This window comes from Mesocricetus auratus, unplaced genomic scaffold (assembly GCF_017639785.1).
Source record: "Mesocricetus auratus isolate SY011 unplaced genomic scaffold, BCM_Maur_2.0 Super-Scaffold_100011, whole genome shotgun sequence".
In the NCBI taxonomy this organism is placed as follows: Eukaryota; Metazoa; Chordata; class Mammalia; order Rodentia; family Cricetidae; genus Mesocricetus; species Mesocricetus auratus.
This window is the reverse complement of record NW_024429195.1, coordinates 2,060,981-2,081,849: the sequence shown is the minus strand read 5'-3', so window position 1 is coordinate 2,081,849 and position 20,869 is coordinate 2,060,981. Positions and strand designations below refer to the sequence as shown.

The window sequence follows — 20,869 nt, the reverse complement described above, 5'->3', positions numbered from 1 at the left end:
TGGCAGGAAGAGAAAAAAATTCCTATCAGGCTAGCACTGTAATGGCCGGATCCCAGGGGAAGTCACAGCCAGGACAGGCATGAGGAAGCAGCCCTGGATCGGAGCTGTCAGAGTTGCAGGAGCCTACCACTGCACACTGAGGGAAAGGATACTTTAATTCCCAGAGCATTTCCTCCCTAGCGAGGTTCTGGCTGGCAGCTGAATGGCATGTCCATTCTCAAAGGGCAAAGGGGAAGGGGTGATACCCAGGCAGCCTCACTGCTAGCACAAGGGCTTACCAAACTCCCTCCTCCTTCACCCCAGCACCTAAGAGTCTAGACATGATGTAACGGAAGCCCTGGACGTGGCGAAAGGCAGACTGGGTATCCGCGGAAGCCGAACACTGATGGGATGGACTACAAATGTACAATGTGGGGTTGCTGGCTGCCCCAAGGAAGGGAAAGCTTGAGGACTGGGAGAGTAGTGGTAGCTTCGCTGCACAACAGAACATGCGTTTACGGCACAGGTGTACATCCTTGTGTACATGCGTGCACACACACAGGAACATCAGCCATCAGGAACAACAGTTCAGAGCCAAATAGTGGCGATCGAGGCTCCGCCTCCAAAGTAACCACCGTCCAACCTGCAAAATCCCCCATCATTCCCAAAGAACACAGTCCTGGAGGACCTGCCTGATGACCCCCAGTTCCAGCAACACAAGTCGAACTTCACCTTAAACCATCAGGTCTGCCAGGCAGTGCAACAATAAGGCTGTACGACTGGTACAATCTCATTAAATCTGCACAATAGCTTAAAAGCTGTGCAACTGGCTTCATCCCATTAAATCTGCACAATAACCTAAAATGTTAAAAAAGCATCTGCGGTGTTTTTAGTGATTTCACACAAAATGGCTCCTTTAGAAAACACTTTGACTTTTAACACTACGCTAAGTCTTCATGTTTTATCAAAGTACTTTTATACTTTTACTGTTTCTAGCTGATACATATTTGAGACATAATGAAGTTTGGGTTTTTGTTTTTTGTTTTTTCCTCTCACCAGGCTAGCCCACTGCATTTTTCTTCCACTAAATCCATTTTCCGATCTCCAATCTCATTGTTAAGTCTCCGAGTAGCATTAGCTATTTAGAACCTGAGACTCCAGAGCTAGCTAGTGGGAAACAAAACTCCTTAGCTTCAAGTAGAAAAAAAAACAATCACCAGAACAAGTTTCCCAGGCGGAGGAGCTGCACTATCTCGCCAAGCTCCCGGGCTGCTAAGGCCAGCCCTGGTGTCAAGACAAGGTCACCTCGGCCAGCAGGACTGCAACAAGGGTGAGGCCCAAACCTCAGAATTGGTCATCCTAATTGCAACTCGCCAGCCTCTACACAGGGTCACACTATTCCAGGGAGAAAGCTGGTCTTCGTTCCTTGTCTCATGGTAGAATGTGTGCTCTGGGTTTACTTATAATAAATGCTGGCCCTGAGTTGCCTGCCTGCAAGTCAGTTTAAAGGAAGCCGCACATGCACACAAGGCATCCTACTCCACAGTGACTTCCCAGACTTCCCCCTTCCTAACCCACTGTCACTAGCCTTGTTAAGTCCTGCACTGTAATGTTTTAACACCTGATCCCTTTCCCCGGGGTATCTGATGATGGGACCAAGTCCTTATGGCAGTGGGTCTCGACTCCTTTGGAGGTGATACTGCCCTTCACAGGGGTCTCATGTCAAATGTTTACATTATAATTCCTAACAGTAGCAAGATTATAGTTAGGAAGTAGCAGCAAAAATCATTTTATGATTGAGGTCACAACACGAGGCAGTGTATTAAAGGGTTGCAGCGCTGCCTTAGAGGCTCTCCCACAACCCAGAGTGAAGTCCTGACTATATCTCCCCTACACATTCCAGCGTCTTCTCCCTTACTCCCACCATCTCCACTAGTCTATCCTGGGTATCACTCCATTTCACTAGTCACGTCCATGCCATTCCATCTATCTGGGAGGGCTGGTAAGCTGCAAACATCCTTCCCCAGTTCTGAGCAGCAGCTGGGAATTCTATTCCCAGTCTCTAGATCAATGCTATCCACTGCCAAAGCTTCTAGCCTGTTTGAGAACATGAATAACGGTCATGGCCTGTCCAGATGTGTGTGTGTGTGTGTGCGCGCTCACAATGTTCACAGGATTTGAAGGACTTAGCAATAACCCCAAAGGTACCTTAATTTTCTTTACTTATTTATTAAAATTACTAAATTAAAATGATAGATATTAAAGTGTTAGCTGGATACAATGGAATAAAAATGTGTTAATTATAACATTTTAAGACTGACGACTTACCTGCTGGAAAAACTGAAACACAGATTATTCACATTGAATTTCCACTGCATAGAGCTACTCTGTATTGCTATGAGGCTGCACTTACGTTTCCACTATTTCTTTAGTCAACAAACACGATCCCCGACTTAACGCTGTGTCCAGGGTGGGGAATGGGGGGGGGGGCTCCGTTCCAGGTCTGGCTAGCAAACACTTGGCAAGTGTGTGTGACTGCCTAACGCTGGATACTCAACACTAACACCATCCTTTGTGCTTCTCCTCCGCCCCCTCAGGTCCTCCCTAAGATGACATCACATGTGGTAAATGAGATTGACAACATACTGCGCAACAAGCCCTACAGCAAAAAGGACTATAGATCATAAGGCAATAATGCATGGGCCCCAGAAACTGCATGGGTACAGTCATGGTGGGTAGGCGGTGCAGAGTGACCGTACTAGACACTCTTTTCAATCACTTAGCAGCTTGCTGCTCAACCTCTAGTGTCCCAGGATTCTCTGAGGTTTCTGCTGTTGCTACGACCACTGTGCGCTCTTGAATTCTGAACAAGTGAAAATTCGCAACCCAGAAAACCCATTCTATTTTCTTATCTTGGACTGGTCCCCTACCCTAGCATTGCTCTCTGCACCTCATGCTTCTGCAATGGAAAGAGTATTGGGGTAGGGGAAATCTACTATCTTCAGACATTCGTAACTTCAAGGAGGCTGTACATATATATTTTTTTTCAAAAGAGCAAAATTCACAGAATAGGAAGAGTATGTGAGATGCGTAGGAATCAGGATATCCTCACTCTTTAGTCTTGTTTGGGAGAGCAAATAGAACTAATTTACTTTTTTCGTATTTCATATTCACATTAGCAAGTCTTAAGTCACCTGTCACTCAACACTAAAATTTCTAGGTATTTGTTTTCAATATCTTGAAGTTTTTCATTGTTACCTGGACCTGAATAATTTATCTGGGGTACCTGTTAGGATTCTACCGTGTCTATTTAGATATAGAGGTATAAAAGTATGAATACCCAAATCTTTACTAGATACATAATGGCTAATTTATAAAAGGGTTACAATGCTATGGAAACAGCTTTGAATAAAATGTTGTGTTCATTTTTTACATTTTATTAAAGCCTGCATATACTTTCAATTGCTTGTAGGTGCAACTCCTGCAAGTTTAAATATTTGAGCTTTAAAAATACACATATACTGTTTTTTAAATTAAACCTATAAACACCCAGACAGGCAAGTGTTCAGTTTACCACTGGGTCGGGTCTAATGCAGTGCTTGGTATTTTCTGAGGCGTTATTAACATGAAAACAAAGCATAAGCAATGTAAAAATATGTTGCCATCCCTCAGCATATGCTGGATGAATTAACTTGCCCAGAGAAAAAGCAAAATATTTCAAAAACTCCAGATTCTAATTGTACCACACATTACACTGTATGCATGAAGAGCTCTTTGCATGCAAAAAGGGGCTTAGCTTTGTGCTCAGAATCTGAGATACACCCAGCCCTGACTCTAATACTTCACCTCACTGTATCCCTCTTGAGAAAAATTGTTAAGACTATGCTGTGTGGATATCTGCAAATAAGGAGAAAACACAGGGTGTGTTTTTCTCCCTTTTCTGTAAAGGTGGGATCATTCTCCAACTTTATTTGTCCATCTGTAGATGGACAAAATTCTACTTTATCTAGTCAGCAAGTTCTCTATCACTTTAAGAATTACACAAGAAATATATGAACTTAAAATCATTTTCAGATACGTATCATATGGTTAAGTTCTAAATCTCAAACTATCAGCGACAGATATCAACAGATACATGATTGTTACTACCTGGAGTCTAATATAGGCAGTTTGAAAGTTCTGCCCATGATTATGTGACTAATGATGAAAACTAACTTTCCAGCTATTCACTGTAAATTTAATCCACTCAACTACTGTATGTGTAAGTGAGTGAAGTGTTGTCTAAAGGAAAATCAACTCATTTGCTTAGAATAATAAAGGTATCTGTGTAATTCCATGATGCATCTTTGAGTCTTTCATTATAAAGCTTAAGAAACATACATCCTCTTGTATGTAAAATACAAACAAAATATCACCATGAAGTAAACAATAGTCACCTAAATAAATTACGTCGATAGCCATATTGCACTGAATGCTTAACAGAAGTCACAAAACGGGCTGAAGCAATGACAGGTGGGACACACCCTTACTCCCAGTTCTAAGGAGGCACAGGCAGAAGGATCAAGAGTTCATTCAGTTTGATCTACATTAGACCCTCTCTCAAACCCCCCATTCCCACAAAAAAATTAAAAAAAAAAAAGATTGAGATTTGCATTGCGAACCATGAGTGCGGGCACACACACAGGAGCGCCCTAAGTTTCTGGCCAGCTTGGACTGCACTTAGAAGACAACTCCAAAAGTTTTTGCTTTTTCTTCCCTTTTCAATGCATGCATGCATATGCATGCGCACACACAAAATTAAAATTAAAAAAATTAAAGACCCTCCTAAACTTCTAAGAACTACCCTGTTTGAGACGATATAAAAGATGGGACTTGTACTGTCCCCTAAGAGATATGCTGGATTTCTCCATATACGCACATGTGTACACACATACACATCCTTTCTTAGTGTCCCCAGAAACCGCAAGGCCTGGCAGACGAAGAAGCCACGTGAACAGGAGGCACACGTCAGCCCACTGTGCCGGGGACCTGACTGCTCTTTACCTGTGCTGTGTCTGTCACGACCTCACAGACGAGCGAGCAGTGACTTCAACCGAGCATTTACATGTGTCGGAAAGACAGTCAATATCAAACATGTAATTAAGATACTCACATGTTTTGCATAAAGAACTACAGAAAAAACACATTTTTAAAAACAAAATTTAATCATACTTGTTAAAAACAAGACTTTTCATAAGAATATTGAGTATAAATTCAACTTCCATTATTTCAATTAACTTCAAATCCAGTTTCAAATTATCCTTCCCAAGTTAAAACAACATACCAAACAGGACAAGTTGTAAATTGAGATACAAGACTTCTATTAAGTTATAAATGAGTAAACCACTGGGTATTGGTGGCACACACCTTTAATCCCAGCACTCGGGAGGCGGAGGCAGGAGGATCTCTGTGAGTTCGAGGCCAACCTGGTCTACAGAGCAAGTTCCAGGACAGCCTCCAAACAATACAGAGAAACCCTGTCTCGAAAAAAAAAAAAAAAAAAAAAAAAAAAAAGAGTAAATCAAGAAATGAAAATGTTTAACACGAAGATTCTACCTATCACAGATATGGAGTTTAAAAAAGCAAGCACATTGAGTGTCCTGTTTTACTGATGTTACGTATACAGTGTCCTTTTAAGATTAAAAAAAAAAAAAAACGCCATAGGATTTTACTGTCATGCACATCTTAACTCTATTTGCCACATTTGATGATGGAGAAGAGATTACGGAACAGGGCCCACATTTCTAAGCATAAAGAACTGATACATTTAAACCTTAAAGGGAGCCGATGGTCTGGTTACATTACTGCACACACAGAAATTTGTCTCGTTGCATAGAGCCATTTTGGAGTAAAAAAAAAAAAGACAGCTGTTGGAAACATTTCAAGACAGAAATAAACTACACAATAACTCTCCCAGCAAATTTTTTGGTTAAAAATTCAAAAGAATTAAAAATTTGGGGCTGGCACCTCCATTTTACCATCCCTGTGACAACACTGCCAAATAATGGTGGTGACTTTCCACCCATCCACACAGACACTGCCACCTAGTGGCAAGTTTGCAGTAGCCACGTGGAAGGTGCTTGACCCAGCTCTAATAACAATTCGATGATGGATTGGATTATTTTATTAGGTACACAAACTGTTACCAGCCAAATACTGATTAAAACAGGAGAACAAAACACCCTACCCCTCATGTGTTGCCTAAATGTACTTTGCACTGAATCTCCTCTCGTTTCCTATGTGGAAAGGGCACTCAGATGACAGGGCACCAGAGAACAGAACCGGGCACCTCCGGAGCACGGTCGGAGTGAGCTGACTGTACAATGGCATTCCCCTGAGCGCCCCTAAGTCCTCCATGCAGACCACTGAAGCATCCACCAGCACAGACGCGGCTCTGCTCTCGGTGAACACATCTTCAAAGTCCTCAAAAGCTTACGAGCAGACACTGAGCATTAGGAATACTTCCCTCTGAGGTGCCGTTTACAGGAAGTTCCCGGGTGTGGTGAACAGCGAATAGGGAAGTCACGGCACACACGGAATCTGCACATGTTGGGGAGTGGGGGATACAATGTGAGGCCCCCAAAGACTGTGATCAGCATTTGTACAACTGACAGGAACCCTGGGCAAAAGGGGACAAATTTATTAAAGTCCTCATTAAAAAAAAAATGCTGATAACCCTTTTAAACCACTGTAAATTCCTTGGAGAGTTCACCGAATTCCAGGGCTAAGTTCACAAAAAAATTCTTCTGGTCTCTCATGTGTCGATAATTGGGAAAGAAGTGGCTTCTCACTTAACATTCTGTCTGTGGTACTGAGAGCCTGGTCACAGAAAACAATGATTCCAGTGACTTCACACATCAAACCAATATGGCAGGGTCAAGCTGACCTCACCAGCCGCCCAGGGCCAAAGCCATAGAGCTGAACAGTGTGTGCTTAGCTCCACAGGCCAACACTCACAGGATGGGTACTATTTTTAGGTTAATACCTTGGCTGCCTTTCTTTAAAAAAAAAACAAAACTGCAAGTTTCTCTCCCTCAAGTTGTAGAGGCCATGTTTTTGAGTTATTACAAATTACAAACTCAAGAGACCAGAGACTTCTGTTTAATCCCTTGGGAAGAGGATTCACTCTGAGATTTACAGTCGAAAGCTGTAATATTGTGCTTGGAACACAGAGAACTAGTTATTAACTTCTTCCTCCTATTATAAATAATAACAGCTCAGTCCAGGTTACCATGACCTCTGACAGATGTAGGAAATAAGTTATTTTCTTCTCTTGTGATTAGAGCACATTGCAAGACTTGTTGCCTCTTAATAAATGTACTGGTACTCTGAGTTTCCCTTTCAACTCATTTAATTTCAGCAATCTGTCAAAAAGAGCCAATAAACAAACACTGTATTACATTCTATTGCATTTTTAAACCCTCAAACTCCAGACTATAAAAACGTCTTGTGTTTCTCTCAACCTGGCCACCCTGTTACTTTTCCATACACACAGGCCACCCATAGAAACGAAGGCAGGGGGCCAAGCTCCACGGTCTACTTGGAGCCAGTAGAGAGGAGAGCGATGAGTCCAGAGGAAGCACTTATGGACAAAATGTAGTTCCTGCAAGGAGATAGTTAAGGAAAAAGTGTAAGCCCAAAACTAGATTTTCAACAATAAAAGAGCCTTCCCTTACTGACACAAGTGTGTTTAGTTTCACTGCCTGGACAAGAATGATGTGCATGTAGTCTCACTGTCTAGAAGGCTACAAAACATGAAAAAGTATCCATACGTACTGTGTTTCGATACTGAAAAGACACTTGAGTCAAACCTAGAAGAAATCCCAAAGAACAAATCTTAGTTCCACGTACAGCCTCACGAGAAGAGCTGGTCAAAGAACATCAGACACAAACGGTCAAGGGCAAAAAGCTTCACGTCAGTCCTGCTATTGTAGGCAGATAAGGCAAGGAGGTGCCGAACGTTCCTGGCTCTACAGGCTCTTTGAGCAAACCTTTCTGGAGCCACTCTGGCAAGGCCCACCGGTATTCCCAAAGGACATGAGCCAGAGGTGTCTGATGTTTCATTACACCACAACCTCTGATTGTTAAAAAATTCCTTTAATTAAAGACGAATGACTTGGCCAAAGCTGAATTTAAAAGCATCTTTAACACTATGAATACATAAACTGTGCCTGCCATTCCTAACTGCCTGGCCATCTAAGTAACCTCCAAAGCCAGCAGATGCGCACAAAGGAACTAGTGAAGACAGCACATTTATTTACTGACTTTGACTCCTTTTAAACAAGAAAGTAGACAAAGTTACACACACAGTGTCAGATTGCTTTATAACACTTCTCACTTACCATAAAACTTAGACTTAAGAAAAAGTAAGGCAAGCCAGAAACCTAAGTTCTAAGTCCATAGACACCTGCCTAGAGTTAGCACTATTTAACTAGCTCTGAGGGAGTTTTTGTTTCCACTAACAGACCAGACAGCTTAAAAATAAAACAAATTACTGTTTATAGGCTTCTGAAAGCTTTTTAAGGATACACTGTGGGGTTGAAGTTCTTCAGTATAAAGAAGGAAGCAACAATGACCAAAACCAGGAACAGAGTGTTGTTATAGAAGATGGAAAATGTCGTGGCTTCATAATCGGCAACTTCATTCTTCTTCCACAAGATTCTATAGATACAAAAACAAGTTAATCAAGTTTATAAATATGATCAAAAACTTTAAAATACCAAATGGTTCTCATTCATTACAAGACAAAATTTTCCTTGTGTTCAAGGATAACAGTGCATTTGCAGTGTTAAATTTGAAGCACATTATCTCCTTTCTTCCACTGAATTCTGTTTTCCTTGTTGATGGTAAATGACAGCTGCTGGGTGTGCTGCCATTTTCCCAAATAGCCAAGTAGAAGGGAATGACATTAATTGCAACTGGCATGATTTTATAAGTGCCTAAAATATGTGTCTTTAAGAGTCCCAGGAAAGGGAGTACCCAATCTGAGGCCTGTGGACCAGCCACTACTACCGATGTGGCCTAACACACAGATGATGTCGTATCACAGGTCAAAAGTCGATACCCTTGGTCAGGTCTGCACTTGAAACAGTTTCAACAGTTGGTATGGCACAGGCTTCTTGGCTTTAGCTTCTCTGGGTGCATCCTAGTTTAAGGGTTTCTAACCTATGGGCTTCAGTCTTTAGTTTCACATCTTAAAGGGATAATACCAAGAACAAAGCTGGCCACCATCTCACCCGGTCTATATTAAACTGTCATTACTAAATTCGAAGGAATCTACATGATTTTTAAGATGACTGTTTTTAACTTCCATAAAATTCTTACTTTTAAATCTGTTTCAATTGCTCCCATATTTATCTGTCTCTTATCTCTCCAAATCAGCCAAGAGGATGTTTCAGAATGCTTTTGATTAAGGCAGATTTTATTTCACTTGACTAATTAACTTTGCAAAGTCATTTTTTATTTTGTAGAGTAGACTGTGATCCATTGGTGGGATATGAAATGAAGTTAGTTGTTCAAATGCCCAGAGAAACTAAGCAAGTGGTTTGAGACTTGCTTTTCTTGTTTAATACAACAGGAAAAAAAAAGATACTGAGAATCCACCACACACAGTGTGTGTAATTACTGTTTTCTGAAACATGTGTATGTATGTACAAATTATTATACTTGGTAAAAAGGTGAAATGCAGCTTCACTGTGCAGTCATCATGAAAAAATTAAAAACTGCAACTCTAGATGCTTTGTCCTCCTGGGAAGAAATCCAACTCTGATACAGAGCCCTCCCACCCACCCCACAGGGACTGCTAACCGACATTCCTATTTATCACATGCTCTAGTCCAAATTCAAGAAGTTTGGCTGTAAGGGATAAAATGAGGGTATAATCACCCATCCTCACCATGAGAAATCTGTAGTCTCTAATAACACTGATGCTCTATTTCCTTGATTTTTACAAACACAACTTAATAAACTTACTCTACTTTGGGAAACAGGAAGAACATTAAAATGCAGCCAACAACTAAGAACATTCTGATTTCTAAGAAGAGTAAATGTAAATCTAAATTGGAAGAAATACATTTTACCACTCTTACACTGCTCCAAGGAAATGCAGCACAGAAAGGCACACAGGCCCAATGTACCTGAAGGCTAAAACATACTCAGAACCAACACAGCTATTTTTGACTCTGGCATAAGACCCAGTGAGCTATGGCATGCTTTTACTCTGCTGATTAAATTGTCCCAGTGACATCTGAGCAGGTCTCCCTAACTCTCTTCCTGCCATGACCTGAAACAGAATCACCTCCAAAACAGCTGAGGTGAAAGTTGGATCATCTAGTCCATGATGTTACACCAGGGTATACAAGTCAGAACCATCTGAATGTCTTCAAAACATGTCTGGTCCACCCACATACTGGTTATTTTAAAATAATTTTAAAAACCCAATGGTTCTACCAAGGCTTCATTGGTAGAAAATTTAGCTTGGGAGAATTATCTCCCAAGGAATCATTTTTCAGGGAGAGCTTATTCTAAAACAGAAGAAAAGGAAACACCAAACAGCAACTGTTACAAGCAGATAATAGAGACAAAAGAGCTTCAGGAAATCAGTAACTGTCACCTCTATGAATCTCTAACTCTCCACTGCTTATTTCCATCCTGGGGTGAGTGGCATGACAGACACACACCTAAATAGCTATAAATGGAGCCTGGAGGGAGACACAAGATGTTGAGCCTTTTCTTACGCCAAATCTCTTGGAAGCAGCTTATCCTCTAATGGCAACTTACCAAATCTAAGTCTCTGATCTGTTATCCAGATCAATCAAGTACAGACCCAGGTAAAGCCATTTCTGTGAAAGAAATACTGACAGCACTAATTTCTAAAGTGACAAGAAGACGTTTATAATCTGCACTTTACACACCCACCTGATACACTTTGAATAGCTACATCAACAGATGGCAGAGGTTTCACTCCAAGTTCTGTTCTGACTGCTAATGACTACCTGAATGACTTTCTCATCACGAGAAAAATTCTGAGACATCCCAGGACCAGAAACCAATACACAGAGTAGACTGGGCAAATTCGCAGTGGGCAGGTGAAACCTGTTTGCCATTTCCAATATGATCACCTCCAAAACCTTGATAGCTGTGTCAATTACTCTGAAATACTGTCCTACATAATTCAGCAAAAGGGGTTGTAAGGCTACAGATTCTCTAACTTTTATTTCTACTCAAAATTATGCCACCAAAGAGCTATGCAGCCAAACCTCATGACTGTCCCCTACAAAAGGCCTTCACTGACATGACTTTAATATCACATCCTCAGTTTAATAAAGTGTCCACAGAAGACAATCGTTTTGTTCATGTTTGGTGCCTTTCAAACTATTGCAGAAGCTTTGTTCATGAAGTTACTTGGTGTTCTTTCAGTCAGGGTCTACCTGATAGAGTCTTTCCACAGACTAGTGCCAGGAAGACTGCTTTCTGCAGGGCCTGCACGCCACGCCACCTCACATCAGAGTGAAGACAGCATGACCTCACATACACTTGGGAACTCAAAAGCAAATACAATGCTCGAATGCTGGAGCTAACTCCAAGGTGGTCGTTTAAACACCTTTTCTCCCTTTTAAATAGTTTCTGCTCTTACAGAATTAATTGTACCACTCTGCAAGGCCCACACAAAGTCTTTTGTGGGGGGGAAGTGCAGAGACACCTTGTCCCACCAAGCACCTCACTATAGCTTAAGATACATGAAAACAATCATGCTGGTAACTCTTATGCACCAATTACTTGATCAGTTTGGGGCTTAGGCACTTCATACTGATGGATTATTTAAGAAATCTTCTAAGAGCAGCTGGCCAAAAGGAAAGAAAGGGGGGGAAGGGAGCTAACAGGCATACCACTACAAACTCAGGCAACAGAGACAAGCCCAGTCTTCATTTCTCCAGTCACTGCATTCAGTGTCCACATATGCCATGAACACCCCTGGGGAATTCAGTCACAACTACTAAAAAAAGATAATGTACTACCCTTCAGTTAAGTGATATACAAGGACACAGAAAGAAACTGTTGCTTCCTAAATTCCAGCAGAACAGTTACTGGTACAAGTTCTCAAGTCAGAGAGCCTGTATTATCAAGGATCTATGTAGCAACAGCTAACTTGCTAAGCTTTCTGCCCCCCCGCATAAAAAGGAGTCTCTAACACGTGTGTACATGTGTGCGTGCGTGCATGTGTAGTTGTAGTAGTAGTAGTAGGAGGAGGAGGAGGTAACCAATTGGTGTGCTCTGAGGAGACTCTCTCCCCGTCTCAGCATTCCTAATTGCCTCCAGTCTTCTGTGTAAGGCTGAGGCCTCATAAGCTTTCCCCTTCCGCGTCACTGTCCATTAATGCCTTCCTCTTCCTTGTTCAGGTCACAGGTAGACATCTATGCAAGTCAGAGTTTGTGGGTGTAACTTCCCTGACATTTCCAGTAGAGCAGAATCTCATAGCAAATGTCCTGTTCTCCTGGTTCTTACAATCCTCCTCTCCCCTCTTCAGTAATGATTCCTGAGCCATGAATGCAGGAAACGTGCTGCAGATATACACCTAACTCTTCAGAGCAAATCAACTGAATAGAGCTCAAAGAAAAGGCTCTAGTGGTAACAAAAACACAACAAATGTCAGCTATTACTATCACCATTGCTACTACTTATACAATGCCAATATCTGCCATCTTAAATGAGAATTCAAAAACGTATTTTCTCCCAAGTTTTATAGCTAACACTTTAAATAAGGAGCTAAGGGGGTGAGAGACAGATTAAAGAGTGCTCTCAGAGCACACACAATGAGCACAGTTCAGAGCCCAGCAGCCATGGAGGGGCTGGGCATGGACCCTTGCACTCTGTAACCCCAGCTCCAAGAAGAGGCAGGCTTACTAGGGGCCTGGTGGCCACCAACCTTTGTGGGTTGTTCTGGTTCAGCAAGAGAAAGAACACGGTGGAGAGTGAAGGAAGAAATAGCTGACGCCATCTTCTGCCTTGTAATGCATACACATACGTATACACACATGTACACAGACACGCACGTCTAACCTTTCATCTTTCTCCTTCCGAGACATCTTTCTGTTATCAGCTTCAGAAAGTTTTCGAGTCACTTCTTTGGAAACAGCATCCTCCCTCTTCTGTGCTACTCTGAAAGAAAACACAGAAAGAAAAAGGTTTCCACATTCTCTGTAGATGAAAATCAGTGTCGCAAAACACTCTGCACTCCCATTTTATATTGGCAACTGAATGATACTTTACATTTCAAGAAAGTCAAGTGGACAGAGAATCCCAAATTTACTACACTGTACAAGCCTAAGAGAAATTCAAGAAACTCTCAAGATACGGTTTCTTAGTTATGGGATTTGATTTCTGCTTGAAAAGGAACATTTTCCAAAGCAAGGATATTTAATAAGTCAAATGCTATTAGCACAGCTCATTGTGATTACATTTTATTTCCTAAAGTTCACGGGATGTTTTATTACTGATGTTATTCAATTCCAAGTAGACTACAGGACAGAGATCTTGATTTAATACATGAAGGAAAATAACTATAGGATCTTAAAGCTATGCTTGTAATTCCATCCCAAAGGACAATTTTTATTTAAAAGAAATAACAGAGCATGGTCAGAGGCTGACAGTAATACTTATACTTAATTAGCCACTGGTTTGAGTTAACACTGAGTCAGACCGACAGTTTGATCAAGAACTCATCAGAATCTCCAGATCTTAGTTGGGAGTGCAGGGGAGGTGGTGACAAAAACATACTCATCAACTGGACATGATAGCAAATGCCTGTAATTCCAGTGCTTGGAAACGGAAGCACAAGGTTCAGGAGTTCAAGGTTAGCCTCAGCTACATGCTGTCTTGTTTCAAAAAAGTATACAGGTCAAAACAACAACAACAACAATCTGCATATGAATTTTATCAGGTGGGGTTATTAGTAAAGAAGTAGATTTAAATAATAAAATATACATAGCCACCCATAGGCTAAGACACTTATCTTCAACATAGTGTATGTTTCACAGAATGAGCGCTACAGTTAGCCCTACCAAAGAGAAAGTAGTAATGCCAACATGAAAACTTTCATTGGGTAACTAGCAGCCCCACAGTGCTCCCACTATGAAAGAACTCAACACAACAGGATAGAAAACAGACAGAAGCCTGTTCACTGTGTCCAAGTCCTCAGACTTGTATTACCACACAAGTATTTAGTTCTGGTCAGCAGAGCAAAGAAAACTGGAGAAACATGGATAGACTTCAAGAGAACACCCAAAATCATTCATTCAACCACAAGAGCCTCTAGAATCCTGAGTCTAGATCAAGTGAGCACAGGCTGACTGGCTTTCCCAGGCCTCCATCTCCAGCTCTCACTCAAGAACAAAGTTAGAACTGAAGCTGATGAAAACTAAACTTCAATGAATATATGCTTTTAAAGGGGCATCATTACTTTTTAATGGTATGACCCCAAATTGATAACCCAAGGGAGGAAAAGCTGAGAAAAATAGATGAGCTAAGGGGTCAGCTATCCAGGACCCTCCAGAGTACATTTTTATCCCAAAGACCCAAGCTCACATGACTTCATTATGTAAAATTCACCCTTTTGGATGTTTCTTTCATTTCTGAGAAGCTGGGTTCTTGAAGGAGAGGCTCCTCTCTCAGCCTCTCTAATAAACAAGAACCATTTCCTGAACTCAACTTCAAGCCCTTTTTCTCTATATAAAACCTCCAAAGAGATGGAATGGACAAATGGTCCATAGCTGAACTTCAAAACAAACATACACATACTAGTAGCTGCCTGCCTCAAAAACGCAAGTCTTCAAAAGAATTACTTACCTGTAAGCTGCTCTATAGACTATATACAAGACAAATCTACCTGAAAGACCCTAAACCAGACAACCAACCTCTCTTCTAGGTCTAGCATCCTATTATTTACCAACTAGAGACTCAACCACGACCAGGTTTACTCAGAAAAGAGGTCCTCACCAGTATCACACGTCTTAAGTCTGCTGGAAAATGTATCTCACTCTGTCAGTTTCCAACAAGACAAGTCCCTCCAGGCGTCCAGCACACTATCAACTAAGATAGCTCACGGTAACTATTTTTACTCTATTTTTTTTTTCAAAGTACATCAGAACCTTTCAGGGTAAACACACACACACACACACACACACACACACACACATTTAGTTTCTTAAAGCAAAATGTCTAAATGTCTTTACAAACGCTATTTAAATCATGACCCCTTTCTAAACAATTCCTAAAGGTTTTCAAGCCAACTTTGAACGAAATATATTACATGCTATATGCTATGGTTAACAACATGTCACACATTGATCCTATTTTACCTCCCCTGCTTCTGAGTTACCATAAATCCTTATCTTACACCTCTCAAGTCAAAAATCCAGAGGAAAAAACATATAACCCAGGACAACACAAGTAAGAGCAGCAGAGTCTAGACTTGCTGACTCTGAAGCCATCTTCCCTTTCACCACAGCCCAAGAGCACTCATGCTCTCACTGAGTCTGCAAGCCGTACAAGTCATGTAAAACTACAACAGTTTTACTTTAGGACTCCTATGGGCCGGGGCACGGAGAAGCCAGAGGACAACTTTGGGGACTTGGTTCTCTCTTTACATTGCGATTCTAAGAACCAAATTCTGGCCACTGGGCTTCCACGGCAAGTTCTTTTACCCACTGAGCCACGTCACCAGTCTTGTATCTATAGTTGCTATGTCAGCTACCTTAAAACTAAATACCTTAAAACTAAAGGAAATTCTACTTAGGAGTCTACTAAGTCAGCAAGCCAGTGAAATTTTACTAAACTAAAATACATCATCAACCATTCTGAGAGCTACAACGCAAAAGACACAGCAGTTCCCTCAAGAAGCCGAGAGTGGGACTCAGGTGAAAATAATTTGATCCCAAAGAAATGCATAAACAGTGAGTGGCATTCAGGGTAAGTAACAAAGAGACTGAGCTACAAGGGGATTACAAAGGACAGCCATGCAAGATTCTATTTCTGATGGATTCTCTACCCAGACATCCACGTCCCATAAAGACAGGAGGAGGACATAAATAGCTGAATCTTGAAAAGGCAAATGGTCAAGGGGCTGCCAAACACAAGGGTGACAGAGATGAGCTGGATTAGTCTGCTGATCTCGCAGAACTGCAATCATGAAGCCAAGGCTTTATATGCCCAAGACAGCAGCTGCTTAGGGCGCTGACGGCACATCGCATCAATAGAACCCTGCTAACTGAAATCAGAATATGCCACTGACTCCTTGTCAACTACAGGAGCCTACCATAAAGAAGACAACAAGGGAATGATCAAAGTCAGAAATCACAGACACGCGAGAACAGAAAGCAGGGGAATCCTGAGTGGAGATGCACACAAGACACCTTCAAGGATGACGAGAAGGTTAAGTCTAACTCTGAAGGTTAGTCTTCACAGGAAGGAGGCAGATGACTTTGGTTCTAAGAACCTGAAAAGGTACTTGGTGTTATTGTATTAGAAAAAAAAAAAGACCACTGTGTGTTAAGACAGCAAAATAAAAATGACAGATAAAGAGGAATATGTCACTTAACAGCCTTTTGGCTAAAATATGTGATCTTTGAATAATTAATAATAATTATTATTTGGCCTGCACGTCTGAGCACCAGAGACATGCCTAGTGCCCAGAGGCCAGAAAGCATCGGATGGATTCCCTGGAACTGGAGTTGCACACAGTTGTGCACCTCTACGTGGGTGCGGGGAATTTAAACAGACTCCTCTGGAAGAGCGGCCACTTAACCACCAAGCCACCTCTCCCAGTCCCTCATCTCTATGTGTAATATCCCATAAAGTATGGATGATGTAAGGGAGAAAAAATACCATCAGATAGCTTTATACAGGGCCCGTCAGAGGAGTCCCTATGTTTTTGTTTCAAGCGACCAGATGGAGACTGCTATATCAACCAAACAAAAAATTTCTCATCAAGTGTGGATACTATGGGAAATGGGGGGAGGGGAGTTAAATACACAGCATGTCTAGGCTCAAAATTCCTATTACCTTTTAAAAGTGACTTTAGAAGTTGGTGATACGCCTCAGCAATTAAGAGCACACACTGCTCTTGCAGAGGACCTGAGTTCAGTTCCCACCACCCATTTCAGGTGGTTCAGAACTACGTGTAATTCAAGCCCCAGGGGATCTAACACTCTCTTCTGCCCCCAATCACGCATACAAACACACACCACACCACACCCACTTCAAAAATAAAAAGTAAAACATAAAAAAAAATGTTTATAAGAAAAGCCAAATCCAGAAGATCCTACTGAATAAAACCAGAGCAGAGTACCCTGCTACTCCAAAAGTGTGTGTGAAAGTAACTCTGGAGAACACCTTCTCAAATCAAGTATTAATTCATACCGTGCCTCCCAGAGGACGGAGGCACTCTAAAATAATAAATTACAGCCAGTGTGGCTGCTTATGCCTATAATCCCAACACCATTCACAAGATCGGCCTGGGCTACATAATCCCCTGCTCAGATAAACAAATAAACATTCCAGTGATTGAAAGTCTACACTCTCCTGTTTTATCTCTAAGAAAGCAGAATATACAAGTGCTCATAACATAAAAATCTACTGAGGTTAAACTTGGGTTTTCTTCTCCAAAAGCTATTAGAATAATGTGTCAGCCAGGTGGTGGTGGCGGCACATGCCTTTAGTCCCAGCACTCAGGAGACAGAGGCAGACAGATCACTGTTGAGTTTGAGACCAGCCTCCTCTACAAGAGCTAGCTCCAGGACAGCCAGAGACACACAGAGAAACCTTATCTCGAAAAAACCAAAATAATAATAATTTGTCTCATAATACATGTGATCTTGAAATTCAAGAAATATTGTTATCTTCTACAGTGAATACTCTAAGAAGAACGTAACTGGCATTAAAAATGTCAGAGAATCTTTTTCTAAGTTGCTTCCAATGGGGCTGGAGAGATGGCTCAGTGGTTAAGAGCACTTTTAAGAGGACCCGGGTTCAATTCCCAGCACCCACGGGGTAGCTCACAACTGTCTATGACTCCAGTTCCAGGGGATCAGACACCTTCACAACAACGCACATAAATTTAAGTAAATTAAAAAAAACAAAACAAAGTTGCTTCGAAAATTAGTAAATGGAAAACCCAGGAACAATTTCTAGAAAGAACTCCATTGAGTTTCTTCTAACATTTTATTTTGTAGATTTGTTGTTCCGATGGAACCAGTGATTACAAACTACTGCTTAAACATTCAAATTCCACCCTGGACACCTATGTCCACTAAAGTGCCTGTCGGACAGCTCAAGGGATTATCAATTCTCCAGGTACCAATCTGCCTTGTTCCCACAATACAGACAGACGTTTCAAACTAATGCTTCCAACTGTAAGGCCATCTGTTTAAGAAGACACTCCACCATAAAAGCACGCGCAGTGCATCACGGGTACTCTTGGCAAATATGTACTTACTTGTGCTTGAGGACAAATTTTACATTCTTGTATGCAAAGGCTACCAAGTAAGTGCTTACAAGCGTCATCACGCTGTAGAGAACGGCAGACTGAATAAGGTCCATATGCCATATTCGCCAGTACAACCCTGAGTTAAGACAAAAAAAAAAAAAAAAAAAAGGAAGGACACAAAGGGGAACACATATTACTAACAAATTAACACAAGCCTGACCAGACTAACTATAGCTAAACCAGGCAGAAGGGTTCGTAAATCCCACCCAAAGTGGAGAACTCCACCAGAAGAGGCATACCCCATAAACAGGGTTAGTCTCACTCAGTTCAGGGCTCTTTTCCCCGTTCATAAAGTTGGGGGGGGGGGTTGACAAGTCTAGAGGTTTCCTCAGACGAAACTGGAACTAAAGAAAAGTCACAAACGATTCAAATCCCACTGTCTGGTATCAAGTGCCTAGTACAGCCACTTTCTATCAAACGCTGCTGACCCCCAACGCGTGGATTTACTTGCTGACGTGTCTCACTCTGCGAAATCAAAACCGCGCTTTCTTTCCGGGGCCAGCGAAGCAAAGAGGGGCGTGGGGACGGCTCCACACCACATTCACTGCACGCTGAGTTTTTGTTTTGCTTTAACAAGACCTTTATAATAAGAAAATACGTCTGGAGGTGGCCGGGCTGCAACAGTGGGGGCCCAGGAGGGAGACAGACACCTGGGCTTGAAACCCGCCTTGGCCTGCCTAAGTCTGCAAGGCTCCCATTCAAACCAGGAGTCGTCTGGAGTTGCTCTCTCGCGCGCGGGGAGGGCTCTTAAAAATCCTAAACCACAGGCTGCCCGCCGGCCTCGGACCTCCGGCCTCACTTGGGTCACACTCTGCAAATCACAGGGATGCCCAGGGGTAGTTGATGGTGGTGGGGTCCGCCGCCCGGCACGCTAGCTACCCCGGGGACGGCGGTGGGCCGACTCTCGTCCGGCTCACTCGCACGAGAGTGGTGCGGGGAAAGGGCAGGCGGCGACACGCGGGTACCAGCAGGGGCATCCCGGAGAGATGCACGCCGCGAAGGGCTTCCCGGGGACGCCCGCACCGGGCCCACGCCCGCCTCCCCTCCCCGCGGCCTCCCGCCCCGGCCCGCCACGTCCCCGCCGCCGCCCGCCCGCCCGCCCGCTCGTCCTCCCGCCCGCTGCTCACAGATGGGGATGGCGGACACGATGAACGCGTTCCCGAAGAAGAGCGCCGACGACTTGGCCGACAGGTTGCGGCTGAAATCCTGCAGGAGCAGGTCCTCCTCCGACTGCTGCTTGGAGCCGCCTTTCGGAGCCATGGTGGAGCGGGAGGAGAACCCGGGAGGCAGGAAGAACCAAGAGGGCACGGAGCGAGCGCCGCGCGTCCCGCCCGCGCCGCGAATCCGCCGGCGACCCGTCAGCGCAAAACGGAGGCGGGGCCCCGCGGGGCACGCCGCGCCGCGATTGGCCAGCCTGCCTCCGCCGCCTCAAGCCTCGAGGCACGATTGGACGCGCGCACACGCCAGCCGGGCTTCCGCGTTCCGTGCGCCCACGTGACGGCGCCGCGGCGCCAGGAATGGTGGGATTTGTAGTTTGCTGTGCGTGTGTGGCGGCTCAAGCTGGTCTCGAATTTGTCTACCTCGTTCTCCAAAAGAGCTTGGATAACCGACTTGAGCCCCCACACGAGCAGGACTCTGTTTTAGCTGACGAGCTTTACTCGTACTTCGTTTCACACGTGTACTTGTTAATTCTTGTTTCTGAACGTATTACATTGATTGATTGGATGAATGAGTGATTGATTGATTGATTGATTGATTGATTGATTGATTGGAGGGCTGCGCCACAATTTAAGTTTGGAAGACAATTTGAGGGAGTCAGTTCTCTCTTCCACTTTATGGGTCCCAGAGATTGAACTAAATTGTCAGGTTTGTACCTTTATCCTCTAAGCTACCTCCAATGGCCTGCGTTATGTTTTTAATTTTTCTATATTACTATTACTATTTTAACTAACACAACCACTTAGCCACTGAAAGACTCTCTAATTTCAGTCTTCAGGAACTCGAAAGTAAAAAAACTCTTGAGGACACAGGGCAATTCATTCAGTAACTCAACGAGCATGTGGACATAAGGTTAACGCAGAACACTGGAGAAGGAAGTTATATCTAGCACTTGTACAGATCCTTTATTTCATTATCGTGTAGCCCAGGCTGGCCTCAAGGATGATCCTGAACTTATGATACTTTCGCCTCCAAGAGCTTCCCAGTTCCCTGTGCCTGGTTTTATAGCAGGTCCTGGGACGGAGCTCAGGACTTCTTGCATGTTAAGCAAGCACTCTAGTGGGGTCAATTATGTCCCTAGGTCGGTCCTCA

General features: G+C 42.9%; 2 protein-coding genes across 5 annotated transcripts in view; one reads left to right on the top strand and one right to left on the bottom strand.

Annotated features, from left to right (window-relative positions):
* Window positions 1-4,315, top strand: part of Kcnab1 (potassium voltage-gated channel subfamily A member regulatory beta subunit 1) — a 384,414-nt gene extending 380,099 nt beyond the window's left edge. For all 3 annotated transcript variants that reach the window (XM_040754343.1, XM_040754344.1, XM_040754345.1), the window contains exon 14: window positions 2,577-4,315. In XM_040754343.1, coding sequence (XP_040610277.1) covers window positions 2,577-2,666 — 90 coding nt within the window. In that variant the 3' untranslated portion in view covers window positions 2,667-4,315. The remainder of the gene's footprint in view (window positions 1-2,576) is intronic.
* An 849-nt stretch (window positions 4,316-5,164) lies between these two features.
* On the bottom strand, window positions 5,165-19,912 carry Ssr3 (signal sequence receptor subunit 3). 2 transcript variants are annotated; one of them, XM_021231730.2, is made up of 6 exons: window positions 19,687-19,912; window positions 18,509-18,635; window positions 13,078-13,176; window positions 8,548-8,679; window positions 7,795-7,885; window positions 5,165-7,621 (listed from the first exon to the last, which is right to left on the bottom strand). In XM_021231730.2, the coding sequence occupies exons 1-6, from the start codon at window positions 19,817-19,819 to the stop codon at window positions 7,433-7,435; spliced, it is 771 nt and encodes a 256-aa protein (XP_021087389.1). In that variant the 5' UTR covers window positions 19,820-19,912; the 3' UTR covers window positions 5,165-7,432. The 2 variants fall into 2 exon arrangements, with proteins under 2 accessions (XP_021087389.1, XP_005077991.1); XM_005077934.4 differs by lacking the exon at window positions 7,795-7,885 and having other exon boundaries at window positions 19,687-19,907.
* Window positions 19,913-20,869: the final 957 nt, after the last annotated feature.